The sequence below is a fragment of the Mixophyes fleayi genome, chromosome 3, assembly GCF_038048845.1.
Source record: "Mixophyes fleayi isolate aMixFle1 chromosome 3, aMixFle1.hap1, whole genome shotgun sequence".
In the NCBI taxonomy this organism is placed as follows: domain Eukaryota; kingdom Metazoa; phylum Chordata; class Amphibia; order Anura; family Limnodynastidae; genus Mixophyes; species Mixophyes fleayi.
Window position 1 is genome coordinate 186,892,959 of NC_134404.1, and position 16,736 is coordinate 186,909,694.

Consider the following 16,736-nt stretch of genomic DNA (forward strand, 5'->3'; position numbering starts at 1 on the left):
CCCTCAATTTTAACCAAATTAACCTAAAATATTCCTAAATTGCGCCCCCTTCAGCGTTGCGCCCTGGGCGGTCGCCCCTGTCGCCCAGCCTTAGTTACTGCCATGGAGGGATGAGCACTCACTCCCCATCCATTTCTTTTTTGTATTTCAAATTTTATTCTATTTTTTTTAATTTATTTATTTTTTAGAATTTTTTTATTTGTACTGGTCAATCGCAGATACAAGCAACAAAGCAAAAGAATTGTAGCAAATACAAAGAGGAACATACATAATGTAAAGGAAAATATCAGTGCGTCTAGGGAAAATCTATCAACAGATGTCAGGGGGATAAAAAGAAAATAGTGAAACCCCGGAGACACTAACAGATGATTTTTGCGTATAAACAAGAAAATATATTTAAACCAAAGGTGATGGGCGGGATGGAAAAAATAAAGAAATTGGGAAAGGGAGGGGGGGCGGGTGGAAGCTCACAGTGGTTTAAATATACTGACATCTGTAGCATGTATAGATAAAATTATCACATGTCAACAGATAAATAATGATCATAGCAATCTTCAGTAGTGGTGCTTAAACTTTATGGACATGTGGAACATTGTAATAGGCCTAATAGGGAACACAAAAATAATAATATACTCATAAGGAGCAGGTTAGCTATCGTTTAGATTGAACTACTGTCCCCAGAGTTTATAGAATTGGCTCATACTTTGAGAGAGCATGGCAGCTAGTGTTTCCATTTGTGCAAAAAAACACATTTTATTCATAGTGTGTTCTGCAACGGGAGTCGACTGGGATTTCCAGTGAGATGCAATTTGGTATGTAACTGCAGACAAAATCTGTGAAACTTAGATTTTGCTGAGGCTTAGGGATAGATTTACTATGATGCGGGTTTGAAAAAGTGGGGATGTTGTTATACATAAGCATTCACATATTGTGATGGGAGAGAACCCCCGAGGGATTAGGAGAAATGGAAGTGCATATTTACAGGTAGGTTTTAACTTTCTTGGATATGTTCAGTGTCTTTCATGGGAGGAAATGGAAGAGGTTTTTATCCCCTAGATTGCAAATGAGCAGGTGGAAAGTTAGCATTCCCGAAAACTGTGGTCAGAATGGATGGAGATACCTCTCGGATCATATTTGTGAGAATACGTTCCCACAATCAGAGGGCTTGACTAATAAGGTTACACTTGCTCTCTAATTGTCACATAGGCCTCAAGACCCATGTCTGAACACGTTGGGTAGGGATTATAATGGTTTAGAAAACATGAGTATTGTCATCTGCAAATAATAGAAGTTTGTATTCCTTGTTTAAATGGCAATAATGGAGATATCTGGGTTTCTATAGATTTTTAAGGCCAAAGATTCTATGGAAATGGGAAATAGTTATGGAGATTTTGAGTACCCACTGCCTTGTATCGTTTTTTATAGGAATTATGGAATTGGAGATGCCTGGGAGCTTTAGGGTTGCTGAGAGAGTGCTAAGACTCCTTTTAAGAAGGAACCAGAGATCCTGAAAGCCCTCAATGAGGCCATCATAAATGGCATGCAATCCTGTCAAAGGCCTTCTTCTCAGTGTCTAGAAAGAGTCGGGAGAAGGTCTAGACTTGGCTATATTAATTAAGTTTATAAACTTCCTCGTTTGGGTCAATAATAGAGTTTAGTCTATCAGCCAGAATATTGTTAAATATTTTAAGATCTGAAGTGATTGGTAAAATAGGACTACATCTTGACCGTGGGTTGGGGTCTTTGTCTGGTTTGTGGACCAGGGTAATGTGGGCTCCCAACATTGTGTTACATATTTTTATTTGATCCATAAAAAGTGGGTTCATGAGATGCGGCATGAGAACGTTTTGAAAAAAATTTGTAGTCTGAATTTGGAAGACCATCTGGGCCTGGGGATTTTAGTGTATTTTTAATTACAAAATAAGGTACTTTTAACTTTAGATTTGAAATTCTTTTAAATAAGGCCTATCAATGCAGATTATTTTGGTTGTCAAGAAATACTAGCAACATATTCTAAATCTGCCATTAACAAGATGAAAGTTATCGGGTGCTGCAAACATATGAGTCCTAATTATTCCTACATGTTAAAATATACCTGTAATAAATAAATAAAAAATCTTAAATTTCATACAGGATGCACATCTTTTGTGCCAACACTAATTACTGGTTATATATGCTTGTATTTGCTATTCATTATGTGGCTCTGTACCAATCAGCAGATGACAGAGTCCCAGGCACTTACACATGTAAATTAACTATTAGATTTTTCTTTTTCTTTTTTTCTTTACTTAAGTGAGTCATAATAGAAAGCAACTCTAGGTCATAATAAATCTTTTCTCTTAAATGCTAATGAAATTTCTCCATTCTCTTCATTAGTAGACTGCCATTAGTGGTAATTTGTAGCCTTCTCTTTTGTTCTACAGTATAATGAATGCTGGATACTAAAAAAAAAACATAAAAAAAAAAAACTATTACAAGAATATGTCGCCCATTGTTTTTCTGCTTCTACCGCTTTGAAACAGAGCTGTAATTTTACAGCATAAGTAAGGGGACAAGATCAAAAGAGAGTAAATTGGCAAGCAAGCACATCAAGTGACTCTTGCTTTATTAATTAGATAGCTTAAACAACTCAATTTTTCTCCTAAGGCAAAAGGCATCTGAATCTTGCAGCATCAAAACACTACATTATAGCCTCAGGCATCTATTCAGTGTTTTTTTATTTTTTTCATCTATCACTTTGATATATTTCTGCCAGTCATATAATCCAAATGTTATTATAGAGCTTTCCAAACACTGGTTCAGAAGTAGTTTGTCTTTACAAAAGGGAAATTGTTACAACTGTATTATGATATAAAAAGGTGTTAAATGCACATAAATTGCATACCAATTATCTGAAGCTGCTCTATAATGCTCTTGTACTAGCATGCATTTCACAACCTCTGTCCTGGAGTTGCGTTTTAAAATCACACCAGTGTATTACTTTATCTATTTATATTTCATGTCTATTACTGTGTCAAGACTTGGGCAAATTAAACATAATTGTTTTGAGGTCTTTCTGGTGAACAGATTATATTCTGTGCATGGCAAACTGAGTCACACCTTTTTATTCTTGGTGTCTGTTGCTGTCCTTATAGTCTGAGATTTGTAAGGTCTTATTGTCTTACACATAGATGGGTAGAGATATAGATATAGAGATATAGATATATAAATATATCGATATCTAGATAGAGATATATAGAGAGAGAGAGAGCTATATGTAAATATATATATTGTCGAAGTAAATTAATTGGATGAAAGAAACTATATTGATATTGTTTTACCATGCGATTAGTACGCCACTTGTTATGACGCAATTGCACGATAAACAACGCACACATACACTTACACATTCTTGTACATAGTTAATTTTTTTATAATAGTTTCAACCCACAGTTGTTTTTAAACAAATGTTATTAAATTTGTAGTTAAATATGATAATGTTAGAAGCACTTTTTGATTGAGAGCTAAGGTTCAGGTTACAGGAAACATATCACGTTTGGTGTCATTCTAATCCCCTATTTATCCTTGGTGATCCGGTCCCATCGGCTATGAGATCGCGCCTTGCATATGCTAGTTATAGAATATAGGGAATAAATGATCAGAATGGTATTGTCTGTGTAATGGAAATAGACCAGTTTGAACAAGCTTTCGGCAGGAAGATTAGTATGCAGCTGTTGGAGAGCTGCCTCCACCCTTGGAGGGCGTCGTTTGAACTGACCTATGAACTACGCTATACTGGAATGTCCTAGAGCCTGAACCTATGGAAATATTCCAAGTCATCTGTTTTGTTACTGTAACACCAAATGTATATATATTTTGCTCTCTGGAACCAGCATTCAGTCTCTTTGACCACAGTCTTCATGATTGAATGACTGTAAGCTGGATCCAGCAGAGTGCGGTGTATGTATTGGCTGTACTTATTTATTTAATTGTTATTCTTTTGAATTTGCTAATAAATCGCTTTGTGAGTTGGAACCACACAAATCACAGCAGACAATGGTTATTGGTAAACGATAAAATGACTTTAATAATGAAGGCAGTAGGAGAAGTGGTGGTATGGCATACCACCGTATACACCCCCATTTCGATAACTGGCTATATGTATAGACAGCATATCACACAACAATTTTATTCATACTCATCAGTCTATTAGAAAAATAGACTGAAATATAACAATAAAATGTGTAAAACAAACCAAACCACAAAACAAACTATTATTTGCCCCCTATAAACAGCCCTGAGCCCAGCATAAAAGCCTCATGCCCACCTTATGTAGTCCTATGCCTACCATATGCAGCATTGTGTCTAGCATATCAGCTTTATACCCAACACAGTCCAATGCCATCTGCCAGCTATTACTGTTAATATTCTTTTTAGATTAGGCTCTATAATCTTTGAGTGCTAGGTAGAGAAATATTTGCTCATTCCTTCATGCAAAGTTGCTTAAACTGGGTCAAGTTAGTTGGACAGTGGCGATTAGCAGAAAGTTTTCAGGTTATCAGAGATTTTTGATGGGATTAAAGTTAGGACTGAGCCACTTGAAGGACTTCCATTTTCTTTGTGTTCTTTTGCATTGTGATTTTGGATCTTTCTTCTATTGAAAGACAAACTTCCTCTCCAGGTTGAGCCTTTGAGTAGACTTTTTTTTGGGTTTTTTTTTTTCTAGGATTTGTCAGTTCCTGCTGCTGCAATTTATCCCCATAACATTATGCTGCCACTGCCATGCTAAACAGTGGTAGCATATTTGTATGTTGATTAGCAGTCCCTTTCCCTGAAAAGCATCCCCGTAAATTGATCCTACCACTGTCATGCTAAACAGTGGGGATAACTAATGTGCAATTATTTGCGCCATACATAACGCTTAGCATTCTGATCAAAAAGTTCCAAATTTCACCACAGAACTTTCTACCACATCACTGCAGTATCTTCTACATGGTGTTTTGCAAACTCTCTGCAGGCTAGGATATTTTTTTCATTCCCAGCATATTCCTTAAGACCTACTAAATGTACTTTTATGGAATGCCTTGGAAATTTTAGACTCGTACATTATTTCCGTAGAACTACTAACTTCTGTAACTTGTTCAGTGCCACAGTTGGCCTCACTATAACTTCTCTTCAGTTAAACTCTAACCACTGTAACTCTAATCTTGGCACTCCAAATTTACCTGCTTCTTTCAAAAGTGCACATGTGCCGTTGAATGCATCTGGAGGAAATCTCGCTCCCTGGCTGATTTCCTTCACTTCAAATGTATCCTCTCTTCCTATAGCTATGCCCTCACCTTCACTAAATAAACCTTCTTTAATTCCTTCTTCTTTATCAGTCCCCCATTCCCCGCTGCCTGTTCAACCCTTTCCACTCCCCCCCCCCATCCCGCTCTCCTCTCTGCCACCAACTTTGCCTCCTTCTTTCTCCTCCAAAATTGAGACAGTTGGAATCAATATCTCCTCCTCGCATCATTCTCCTGCCACACCCTTCACTCCAACATACTCCAGCAAATAACTCTGGTGCTTCTTCCGTCCTACTTCAGTCCACTCCCTCATTCTTTCCTCTCCCCCGCCTACAGGCCACCTGGATCCCATGCCCTCTTACCTCCATTACTCCCTCTCCCCCACTGCCTGCTCCTACCTTGCTCTTCAATTTGTCAATTTCCACTGCATTGTCCCCACATCCTTTAAACATGCACATATCTCTCTCATTCTCAAAGCAAAGCAATCTTGACCCCACCTCACTCTCTAACTACTGCTCCATTTAGATTCTCACCTATGCCTCTAAATTATTCCTGCTGCAGACCTTTCTTTCTTTTGGCCTCTTTAGCTACGTCCTTGCATAGTTCACCTCATACCCAGCCAAACACTCCTTCTCTGTATCCACCCCTGTTTCACCCCTCATACTCTTCTGCGGAACTCTGTTCTAGACCCTCTACTCTTTTCACTGTACTCCACCTTCCTGGGTCAAATCTTTACTTCCTTCGATCTCCACTTTACGCCAATGACATTAAACTCTACCTCTCTTCTCCAGGTCTTTTCCCTCCCCTCCTCTCTCATGTATCTGATTGCCTTTCCATCATCTCCTCTTGGATGTCCTAATGCAGTGTTGGCTAACCTATGACACTCCTTGTGTTGTGAAACTACAAGTCCCAGCATACCCTTCCAGAAATAAGCTGCTATATATTGGAAAAGCATGCTGGGACTTGTAGTTGCACAACACCTGGAGTGTCACAGGTTAGCCAACACTGTCCTAATGTCTTCTCAAAATAAATATTGCCAAAACCGAACTCATTGTCTCTCCTTCTAGATCTTTACTTTGACTTCTCTACCACCGTTAACAATACCACCATCTCATCTTTTCCCCAACTTCACTTCCTGGGCATCACAATCGACTTTTCCCTCTCCTTTGTCCCCTCACAATCAATCTCTTGCCCAATCTTTTTGCCTCCAATTTCACAACATCACCTGCATTTGGCCACCCAGGATGCCACCAAAACGATTATCCATGCACTTACTGTAACTTACTGTCACCGGCCTCCCTCGCTCCCCTTCGTTCTATACTTAATTCAGCTTCCAGACTTATCTTCCTTTCACGCTGCTCTGACTCTTCCTTGCCTTACACTGGCTCCTTTTCCCCTACAAAACCTTTTTCAAACTCCTCACCCTCACCTACAAGGCTCTCTCCCACTCCACTGCCCCATATTTCTCCAACTCTCTCCTAGTCTGTGCACCTTCAAACAGGGACTTAAAACTCAACTGTTCTTCAGAGCCTACCATCCATCCACCTAACCATCTCTCCATGCTTGAGTTCCTCACCTCTCTCTTCCCCCATCCATTTATGTGCTCCTCTGGCGCTAGATCGCCTCCACTGACTCCCCCTTGTGCCTGCTTTCTGTTTGCCCTCCTTTTAGGATGTAAACTCTCATGAGCAGGCCTTCTTCCCTCCTGTCTCTGTACCTATTCTTCTGCTCCAACTTCACATGTACTAGCTATGCTTGGAGCTTTTGTAGTCTTGGTATTACTTGTTTTTTGTTCTGTGTTGTTACACCATGTATGGTCTATGGTTTGTAATCTGTACGGCACTGCAGAAATCTTGGGGTGCCATATAAATAAAAGAGGATATAAAAGCCACACCTCTAACTCAGACACACACCTCTTTCCTCTCAATATAGTGTGTACATGAACATTAAAAAGAAGAAAGCCATTGTTAGCAGGTGTGCAGAATAATAATATTCGTATTGATATTACAGGCATCACAAAGGCCTTCATGCAGTTAATCAGTGTAAATGTTGTAATTTTTTATTTTCTCATGTAATAAAGAAAATTGTGCACTTGGTGGGTTTTTGAAGTGTACTTGTTTTCTAAAGCACACCGGGCTGTTGTGAGGTTACAGGTTAAGGTCTATTGAGGAAGTGACAATGAACAATTGTTTCAGACCAAAAGAATAAAGCTTTGCCTCACTATGAAGCTACATGTATTTCAGTTGGGCCATCTGCTGAATTGTGTTGTTCAGTTAGCTTATAATAGTTTCCATATCATTTTATTCCACTCCATGACGGAGGACAAGTAGCTGACTAAAGTGCTATAACCTAGTGTCGCCTCATCTTTCAGTATGTATACCTAGAGAAAAATAGGGATGTAAAATAACATTCATTTTTATTCTGTTGTTCATTATGTTGGCTTTAATTAACTGGATCACCCTCATGTATGTTCTGACTGTAGTAAGTACTTGTATTATTTTAGTGAAAGATAATGGGTTTAACCGTGCATAGTTAATTTGAAAATAAACTTTAGTTCTAGCTGGTTTGCTAAGTTTTAGCTTAGCCACTATCAAGGGCATTTAAGGCTGCTAAATTCAACAGGGGAGATGAAGAAGGTACTTTGGGAAGTTATATAATTTCAGCACAAATACTGAATACTGTAATTTTGGCATACCCTGCATTAAAAAGTAATTCAACTGTTTTAAAGGGGATCTACCATCAGCCATCATTAACCCTTTAGCTGACAAAGGCCTACTGTGTAAAGTATTAGGTTTTTTTTGTTAAAACCACACCCCCCAACCCCCTGGTTCAAGGAAGAGCCACGCAGTGGGACATAGAATATACCTCGGTAGCCTTTTAATTGTGTGACAGCCACCGACATAGACCCTGTATCTGCGACAGTGAAAGAAGAGGTTAAAATGTAGTTTCTTGCTTAATGAGGAGTGTATCATCTGCGTTGGTGTCTAGTGTAATCGTTTTTAGGCAACCTGGGGGTAAATGTATGAACCTCCGGATTCTTCATCTCCGGCGAGTTCAGCGTCTTCAGGGCTTAAATTTAAAGCGGCGCTGCCTTGTAAAGGGAAACTTTGCGCCTAAACACGATAATTATTAAGCATGTCTAACATTTAATTGCCTTTAAGAAAAATGAAAAAGAAAACCTCTAATTCAAAATAATATTTGTTAGATTTATTCATTTGCTGGCACTGAGAGTTATTTACCAACATTGCTGAATTGTGCACCAAAGCCAGGCTTACCAATTAATAGTTAGTATTTGCCATTTTATAATAAAAGCAAATGTCTGATTGCTGTAAGCAATTTAAAGTAAATAATCATCATTGTTTTGAGGCCAAACCCACCACTACCATTTCCTGTGGCTTTGTGAAGGTTCTATAAAATCCGGTTTTAAACTATTAATGCTTTGAACTAGGATACACATATATTAGATCATGTGCCTAGTGGCACAGATTCAGAAAGCTAACAACAAAAGCACAAAACAAATAATACAGTGAAAGAACAGGAGGAAATAACATAAAAAAAGACTTGAAGAAAAGAAGACCAGCCAAAAATAAATAGGTTTTAAAATATAGTAGTAGGAAGTGTTTGCCAAAATTATTATCGCTCTAATTTTGGTTTGTGTAATAACAGTGGATCTTATAGAACCCTTTCATGTTACTTAGGGACTGTGTGGGTTGCCGTAGTGGCCACCTTTCTTGCTCCACTTGTTCCCCTGTGCATCAAAGAGTGATAAGAGTTCCCATATGATTTTTAGTGCTAGTTGCATGCTTGTGATTTGTAAAGGTATATGGCTTTTGGGGTTTTGTTTTGTTATTGCTTTGTTGGTTTTTTTTTTTGTCTTTTGTCAACTCTCAGGTCAGAGTCTGGTTAACGTGGATTGGGAAACTCCCACTCTTCAGGTCTTCCCAAAATCTTGCCAGTCGTGCTAGTTATAAAAAGGAGGAGACAGGGACTGGCTGGCAAATTTTAGCCTTGGGGGGCAAGATTCTGCTCAGCATCCTATTAGCTTTATTATATTAAAGAAAAAAAATGCAGGTAGCCTACTATGAGTGGCCCGGGGGGCAAATACCCCCCAACTGCCCAGCCAGTCCCTGGGTGGAGGCATGCTGCCTTTTTTTTTTTTTTTCTCTCCACGATTTGGTTCCTGGTTCCGTAGTTTCTTAGGGTTACAGGAGGTGACCCGGAGGATCCGGCTCTTCCTGCAGAGACAGTCCATCCGCATTGCTGTGAGCCTTTCCTTGCTTGTAAAAGTCATAAATTTGAAGGGCAAGGCTCCAGCGCAACAATCTGCCATTTTCCCCTAAAGTGTGTTGTAGCCACTTTAAAGGATTATGATCAGTCCCCATAATAAAATGTCTACATATAGATAAGGTTGAAGTTTTTTCACTGCCAAAACAATGGCCAAACATTCCTTCTCAATTGTGGCATACCTCACCTCCCAGTTTAGCAGTTTTCTGCTCAAATAGACCACATGGTGCTCCTGCCTATCTGGCCCCACCTGGCTAAGTACTGCTCCCAGTCCATACTCTGACACATCAGTTTGCACAATAGTCCTTGTCATAATTGGGCATCAACAGTACTGGAGCACGAACCAGGGCTTCCTTTAACGACTGAAATACCAGCTCAAAAGTGGGTGTCCAGTCAACTTCTTTTGGGGGGTTTCTTCTTAGTGAGATCTGTCAGGGGCTTCGCTACAATACTTAAGTCTGGGACAAAATGTCTGTAGTATCCTGAGGTCCCTAACAAGGCCAGTACTTGTGTTTGGGTCGTGAGCTGGGACCAGTCTCGAATTGCCTCTACCTTAGCTGGTTCTGGCTTAACCCTACAGGATGACCCAGGTACTGCACCTCTGACATTTCCATTTGACACTTGTCTGCTCTTATTGTCAGACCTGCCCACTGAATTTTCTCCAACACTTGCCCTACATGTTTCAGATGATCCTCCCAGGATTTACAGAAAATGGCAATGTCATCCAAGTAAGCCTGAGCCAAGCCTTTACACCCTTCCAGCAGGTGATCAATCACAAGCTGGAAGATGGCTGGCGCATTCTTCATCCCAAATGGCATGGACTTAAATTTGAACAAGCCAAATGGGGTGATGAATGCACGACCGTTCCTGAGCCTAAGGGGCCAACGGTGTCTGCCAATACCCCTTGCTCAAGTCAAAAGTAAAAATATACTTTGCTCCAGCTAACTCCGTCTATCAGAGTGTCAATTCGGGGTGGGAGATAGGCATCAGACATGGTCATCTCATTCAACCGGCATATTAAAATTATTTCATCACTTACTAATAATTATTGTCCACTGCGATTGTTGTGGCTCCAGCGCACAATGCGAAAGAATAATAATTCAATAATATAAGTACAGACGATTACATACGCAGGCACTCTGGATCCAGCTTACAGTCATTCAATCCTGAAGTCTGTGGTCAAAAGAACCTACTGGACCCAGAGCTACTGCTTATATACAGTTAAGTGATACAGTGAAAACAATACAGATGATTTGGCATCTTTCCATAGGTTCAGGCTTCAGGAAGCTCCAGTGTAATGCAGGTCATTGGCCAGTTCAAACGATGCCCTCCAAGGGTGGGGTCAGCTCTCCAAAAGATGCATACTAATCTTCCCGCCGAAAGCTGGTTCAAACTGGTCTATTTACACTATACACAAAGTACAATTCTGATCATTTATTCCCTATAATCCATATCTTGCATACGCAAGGTGCAATCCTTTAGGCGATTGAACTGGACGTCTGAGGATAAATAGGGGATTAGAATGATACTAGATATGATATGTTTCCTGTATCCTGAACCTTAGATCTCACTAAAGTATATATAACATTATAATATTTAACTATAAACTCTGCTATATTTCATTACAAAAAACTATGTGTTGGAACTATTTTTAATATGAACTAATTACAAGTGTATGTGTTTGTGTAAATGTTTAAGTGTTCGCACGTGTTGTGGTTAATTACATTCCTCCACGCCATAGCGTGCTATTCGCATAATTTCAGACATAGACAATCAGATTAATATTAATTTGAAATGACCATATCCAATTATTTGACTTCGACAGTCAGTAGTTACGCAAAACCGCGTTGTCTTGTCCTTCTTGGGAACCAATACAATGGAGGACTCCCATGGACTATGCGATGGCTGGATCACCCCTAGCTCAACAATCTCCTGTACCTCCTTGTATATAAAAAATGTAATAATAAATACTACTGTAAATTATTCTGTAGGTGGCACATATAACCGTGGATTGCTGTAAGATTAGTGCCAGACAGGTGGTTTCTGTGCATCTCACACTAGCTTTTATCCAACTTGTTAAATGTATTTATAACTTTAGTATAACTGTTTTGATGCTATGGTTAACATTTCTGGTGTTTTGTAGTATTGCTCTATAGGCAGACCACCAGAATTTAATATAGAAAAGTGTAGTAATTGCAGAGAGACGACCACTAAAGGTTTTTTCACAATTGTGCTGGGAAAATTGGTAAAACGCTTGAGAACTAACTGAAGCTTTAGCAGGTTTTTTTGTGCCTGACCCATTAGCAGGTAGGTGTGAACAAACCCTAATTATTCATTAAATCCTGCCTTAAGTGACATAGGGTATTATATATAAGTTGTAATGAGCGGATGCTCACCCAAGGTATTGGTCATTGTGGAAAAAGGATATCGCTTATGAGATTCTGAATCCACCTTGACAGTATTTTGTGGGTCTTAATTTTATAAAATATTTAAACAATACTTTAGTTTAAAAATAATCAATCTATATATCTAGTTTTATTTATCCTTTTTTGTGTGAAGTAGTATCTGGGCTAATATATGGATCCTTTTATGCTAAAACACTTCTATATATTTGGCAATTTTACTGCAACTAATACTTTGTTTACAGGTGACTGATATTGCTGATGCCATGATCCTAAAGCAGCTGTTTGAAAACCTGTTTCAAAATGGAGTGGTTGTTGTAGCAACGTCCAACAGGCCCCCTGAAGGTATATGTCAGGCAACTCTTGCCATAAAGTGAAAAATGTACACGTGTGTGTGTGTGTGTGTGTGTATATATATATATATATATATATATATATATATATATATATATATATATATATATATATATATGTGTGTGTGTGTACGAGGTATGTCTATTAAATAACGAGACTGTGATTCCACCTAGTAAACAAAGTAGTCAGAACCGGTTATAACTGCATACGTAGTAACCTTGAACCTGCATGACAAGCTGCAACACTCTATGACGTTCAGTTGATTGTGAGTCGCCATTTAGTTTGGTTGTGTTTTCTGTAGAGTGTCGAAAAATGCTAAGTTTAAAAGTTGAACAACGTGTCAATTTCAAATTTTTAGTAAAATTGCACAAAACACCAACAGAATGTTTTCAAATTCTTACTACGGCCTATGGGAATGACTGCCTGTCTCGTGTGCGTGTGTTTGAGTGGCACAAAAGATTTAGCAAGGGACGTGAGAATGTCGTAGATAATTAATGTCCTGGACGACCTTCCACTTCAAGAACTGAAGAAAATGTAGAAAAAAATCAGTCAGATTGTTCGAAAAGACTGCCGACTCAGTGTTCGAATGATAGCTGAATCTGTGAACACTGACAGACACTGTATGGAAAATTTTGCGTGAGCATCTTAACATGACGAAAGTTTGTGCAAAGATGGTCCCAAGGGTCCTCACACCAGAGCAAAAAGAACGTCGCAAGGAATGTTGTGCTGACATTCTGCAGCAACTTGACACAGATCCAAACCTGTTTCATAAAGTAATCACTTGTGATGAGACCTGGATCTTCCAGCACGATCCTGAAACCAAAAGACAGTCAATGCACTGGAAAACACCGTCATCACCAAGAATGAAAAAAGCTTGTCAAAGCAAGTCAAAATTCAAAGCAATGCTCATTGTTTTTTTTGGATATCAAGGGTGTAATTTTGAAAGAGTGGGTTCCAGAAGACACAACAGTTAATCAGTATTATTATAAGGAAGTTTTGCAAAAGCTGAGAGAAAAAGTCAGAAAGAAACGACCGCAACTGTGGAAAAATGGTTTCTTTCTTCACCAGGACAATGCGCCTGCCCACACAGCACTTTCTGTGAAGCAGTTTTTGACCGACAAACACATTACTACACTTGAACATCCTCCATATTCGCCTGATTTAGCACCTTGCGATTTTTATCTTATCCCAAAAGTTAAATCAGTGCTTAAAGGGACACATTTTGAGTCAGTTGATGCTGTAAAGAAGAAAACGGCAGATATGTTGAAACAAGTGACAGAAATTGATTTGCTCCATGCCTTCGACCAGTGGAAAACAAGACTACAGCGATGTATTAGTGCAAATGGGGAGTATATTGAAGGGGACAAACTTTAAATTTGTAATACCAATAAATAAAGGTGAGTTATTTAATCAGTATCGTTATTTAATAGACATACCTCATGTATGTATGTATGTGTTGTGTTGTGTATAAGTTATCAGTAACTAGAGGCTCTCCACGGACTGCATAATGCTAAATGGCGTGGGCTTTATAGCAATGTATATGACGGAAGCTGTACATGATTGTAAAGCCCAGTTATCTTTAAACACAAACAACATATAAAGATGTAGCCTTTTCCTTCTGCTCATTTTCATTTTTGTGTTTTGTTGAAATATGAGAAAATTTGTGAATATTAAAAAGCTGCTGTTTCTAAAAGATCAATTTGTACTCTTACTATTTAATGTAGCGTTATCATTAAAGCAGAGTTTTAGTTCTTCACTGACGATACTACTGTTCTAAGATCCAAACACTCTGTCTTCTCTGACAGTGTTTAACTGCCACCGGTTAGAAAACATACTTAAATGAGAACAAGTTACCATGTGGTGAACACTTTTCTAGCATATTGTTCATTAAACAAAAAGGTTTGCATTGGGCTGTATCAAAATACCACAAGTTTAAGATATTTTTCATTCTTCCAGTTCTCAAAGGAAGGCTTTTAAAACCATGCAAATAAAATATTCTCAATAGTGAGAGATTGGAGGAGAATAGTGTACTTCATAACCTTCCTAATTAGTGTTATATTTAAAAATACCCTCTTCAATTTAATCAATACAGTCTTTTTGCTTAAGTGTCATAGAGTATCTATGATCTCTTATACTGAATACATTCTGTTATTTTTTTTCCTATAGAAAAGAATCTGACTATGAATTGTGTGTGAGTTCTTTCTAACATGTTTGATACAATGGGATTCTGTGTTGTGCTGTCTTTCAAGACACTTTAACCAGAAAATAGTAATAGTCTTAATTGGTAATGCATATTGGAGTCATGCATGTGAGTTGAAAGCGCTCCAAATAGAATGCAACTCAGATATATCTGATAAATAATGGGGCACAAGAACAAAATCTTACATCCTTAACCAGCTGCAACCATAGATGAATCAATCGTAATGTCACTAGGTAGATTGAAAATAATGTTATGCACGCAAAAGTTTGAGAAAATTATCTTTAAGAACTTGTACAGTATTAACATTGTATATAAGTGCCATTGCATACATCTATTTGTTGATAGATATCTATATACACTCGCCTATATACAGTGATCAAAGTAGAAATTTAGAAATGACTGTATGAAATATGTAACTGAATGGAATTTGATAGTTTTACAATGAAGGCAGGAGAAGTGGTGGTATGATACACACACATACACTTAAGGGTAATAATCTAATTTAAGATCATACTGTTGAATTATTTTCTTCCATATTAAAAGCCCTTTGTCAGACTTTTTATAAGAGGCGTATAGTAAAGTGAATAACACTTGTCTCTTTCAGATCTCTATAAAAACGGACTTCAGAGAGTTAACTTTGTTCCATTCATTGCTGTTCTAAAGGTAAGTGAAGAATGTGTTTGTGTTTTTTGTTCTCTAAAATGGGTTAATTAGATGAGAGCTCTGATTTTTATATATATATATATATATATATATATAGAAAACAGGGATACTCTGCACTCTCTAAACACATAATTAATGCTGTACCAAGTACTGTTCTATAGTAAAAACAGGGAATGTTAGTTCCACATATTGCAATATATGTTAAGCTGACCAACTTACGCCAAAGTCTTCCCATTCTGGTCAGTCCTAACATGATCAAATGCTATGCTATTTTATCTGGGCTTAAGGCTTACCTGCACACAGCTTTTAAAGGCAAGTCTTTCCCTAGCACTAGCAGCCATGGGAGACCTGGGACTCACCTGACACAAGTTGGAATTAATTAATGTAAAGAATGGGGTGCAAGAGTCATGGGACTTACATTTGTATAAACAAAAACAGACAGATCCTCTGCACTCACCATGTACACATATATATGTACATATATGTATGTGTGTGTATAATTTACATTGAAATATATGGAGCATACACCCGTTCTCATCACCACACGTGACAGACTGTGAATGAGGTAGTTGCAACTACTTGATGAGGCCATGTCGCGATGTGGTGTGGCCTCCGCACTATGGGGACATGCCTTGTGCTTCTGAAGAGCAAAGCCGCCCCTAACATCCTATTCATTGCTGCACCAGTGGCAGGTGTTGGGCAGAGCAACCGTGAGCAGAACGAAGGTGCCGACGATTGGAACAGATCCCTCCAATCTAGACTGTCCTGTCTAAACCCAGACAGTTGGTATTCGGTATGGGCAAATGGTGCTAACAACACAGTGCAAGAGGTTACAAACTTAACTGTTATTGCTCCATGTTTGTCAGCAAGTAAATGCAGTGTCTGAGAAATGAGGTACCTGTTTTGTATAGTGATGCATTCTTATTTGATGTTAAACACACACAATACTATCTGCAAAAAGAAGTAGTGCATGTAAGTAAAGTAGAAATGTTATACAATAGGGCCAGGTATTGGACACCTTAGCTTAGAAAGAAACGTATGCTGTCATCATTTGTACTGATTGCCTATTTTTCTCATTTCTAACAACAAGGCAGAGTTTAATTTAATTACAGTGAGTATTAATTGATTGTTGAAGTTCACTAGACGAGAGGGAAGCAGTTGTTAATGTACCAGTCAGCCAGCCCTAAATACTGATGAGATGGCAATGCATTACTATAATGGAGAATATGATATACACCACTGGGTATGTTTACTAAACTGCGGATTTGAAAAGTGGAGAGGTTGCCTATAGCAACCAATCAGATTCTAGCTGTCATTTATTTAGTGTGTTCTACAAAATGACAGCTAGAATCTGGTTGCTATAGGCAACATCTCCACTTTATCAAACCCACAGTTTAGTAAATATACCCTCATATCTTTACATCAGCCATGTGACCACCAGAACATAAATAGCCACATCTAAGTTTTCTCTGAGAAGGACATCACGGTGGCTAAGTGGTTAGCACTTCTGCCTCACAGCACTGGGGTCATGAGTTCCATTCCCGACCATGGCCTTATCTGTGTGGA

General features: G+C 38.5%; 1 protein-coding gene across 1 annotated transcript in view; it reads left to right on the plus strand.

Annotated features, from left to right (window-relative positions):
- AFG1L (AFG1 like ATPase) overlaps positions 1-16,736 on the plus strand; it is a 93,658-nt gene that overhangs the window by 41,696 nt on the left and 35,226 nt on the right. Inside the window, exons 6-7 of the mRNA XM_075202882.1 lie at positions 12,199-12,298; positions 15,112-15,170. Coding sequence (XP_075058983.1) covers positions 12,199-12,298; positions 15,112-15,170 — 159 coding nt within the window. The remainder of the gene's footprint in view (positions 1-12,198; positions 12,299-15,111; positions 15,171-16,736) is intronic.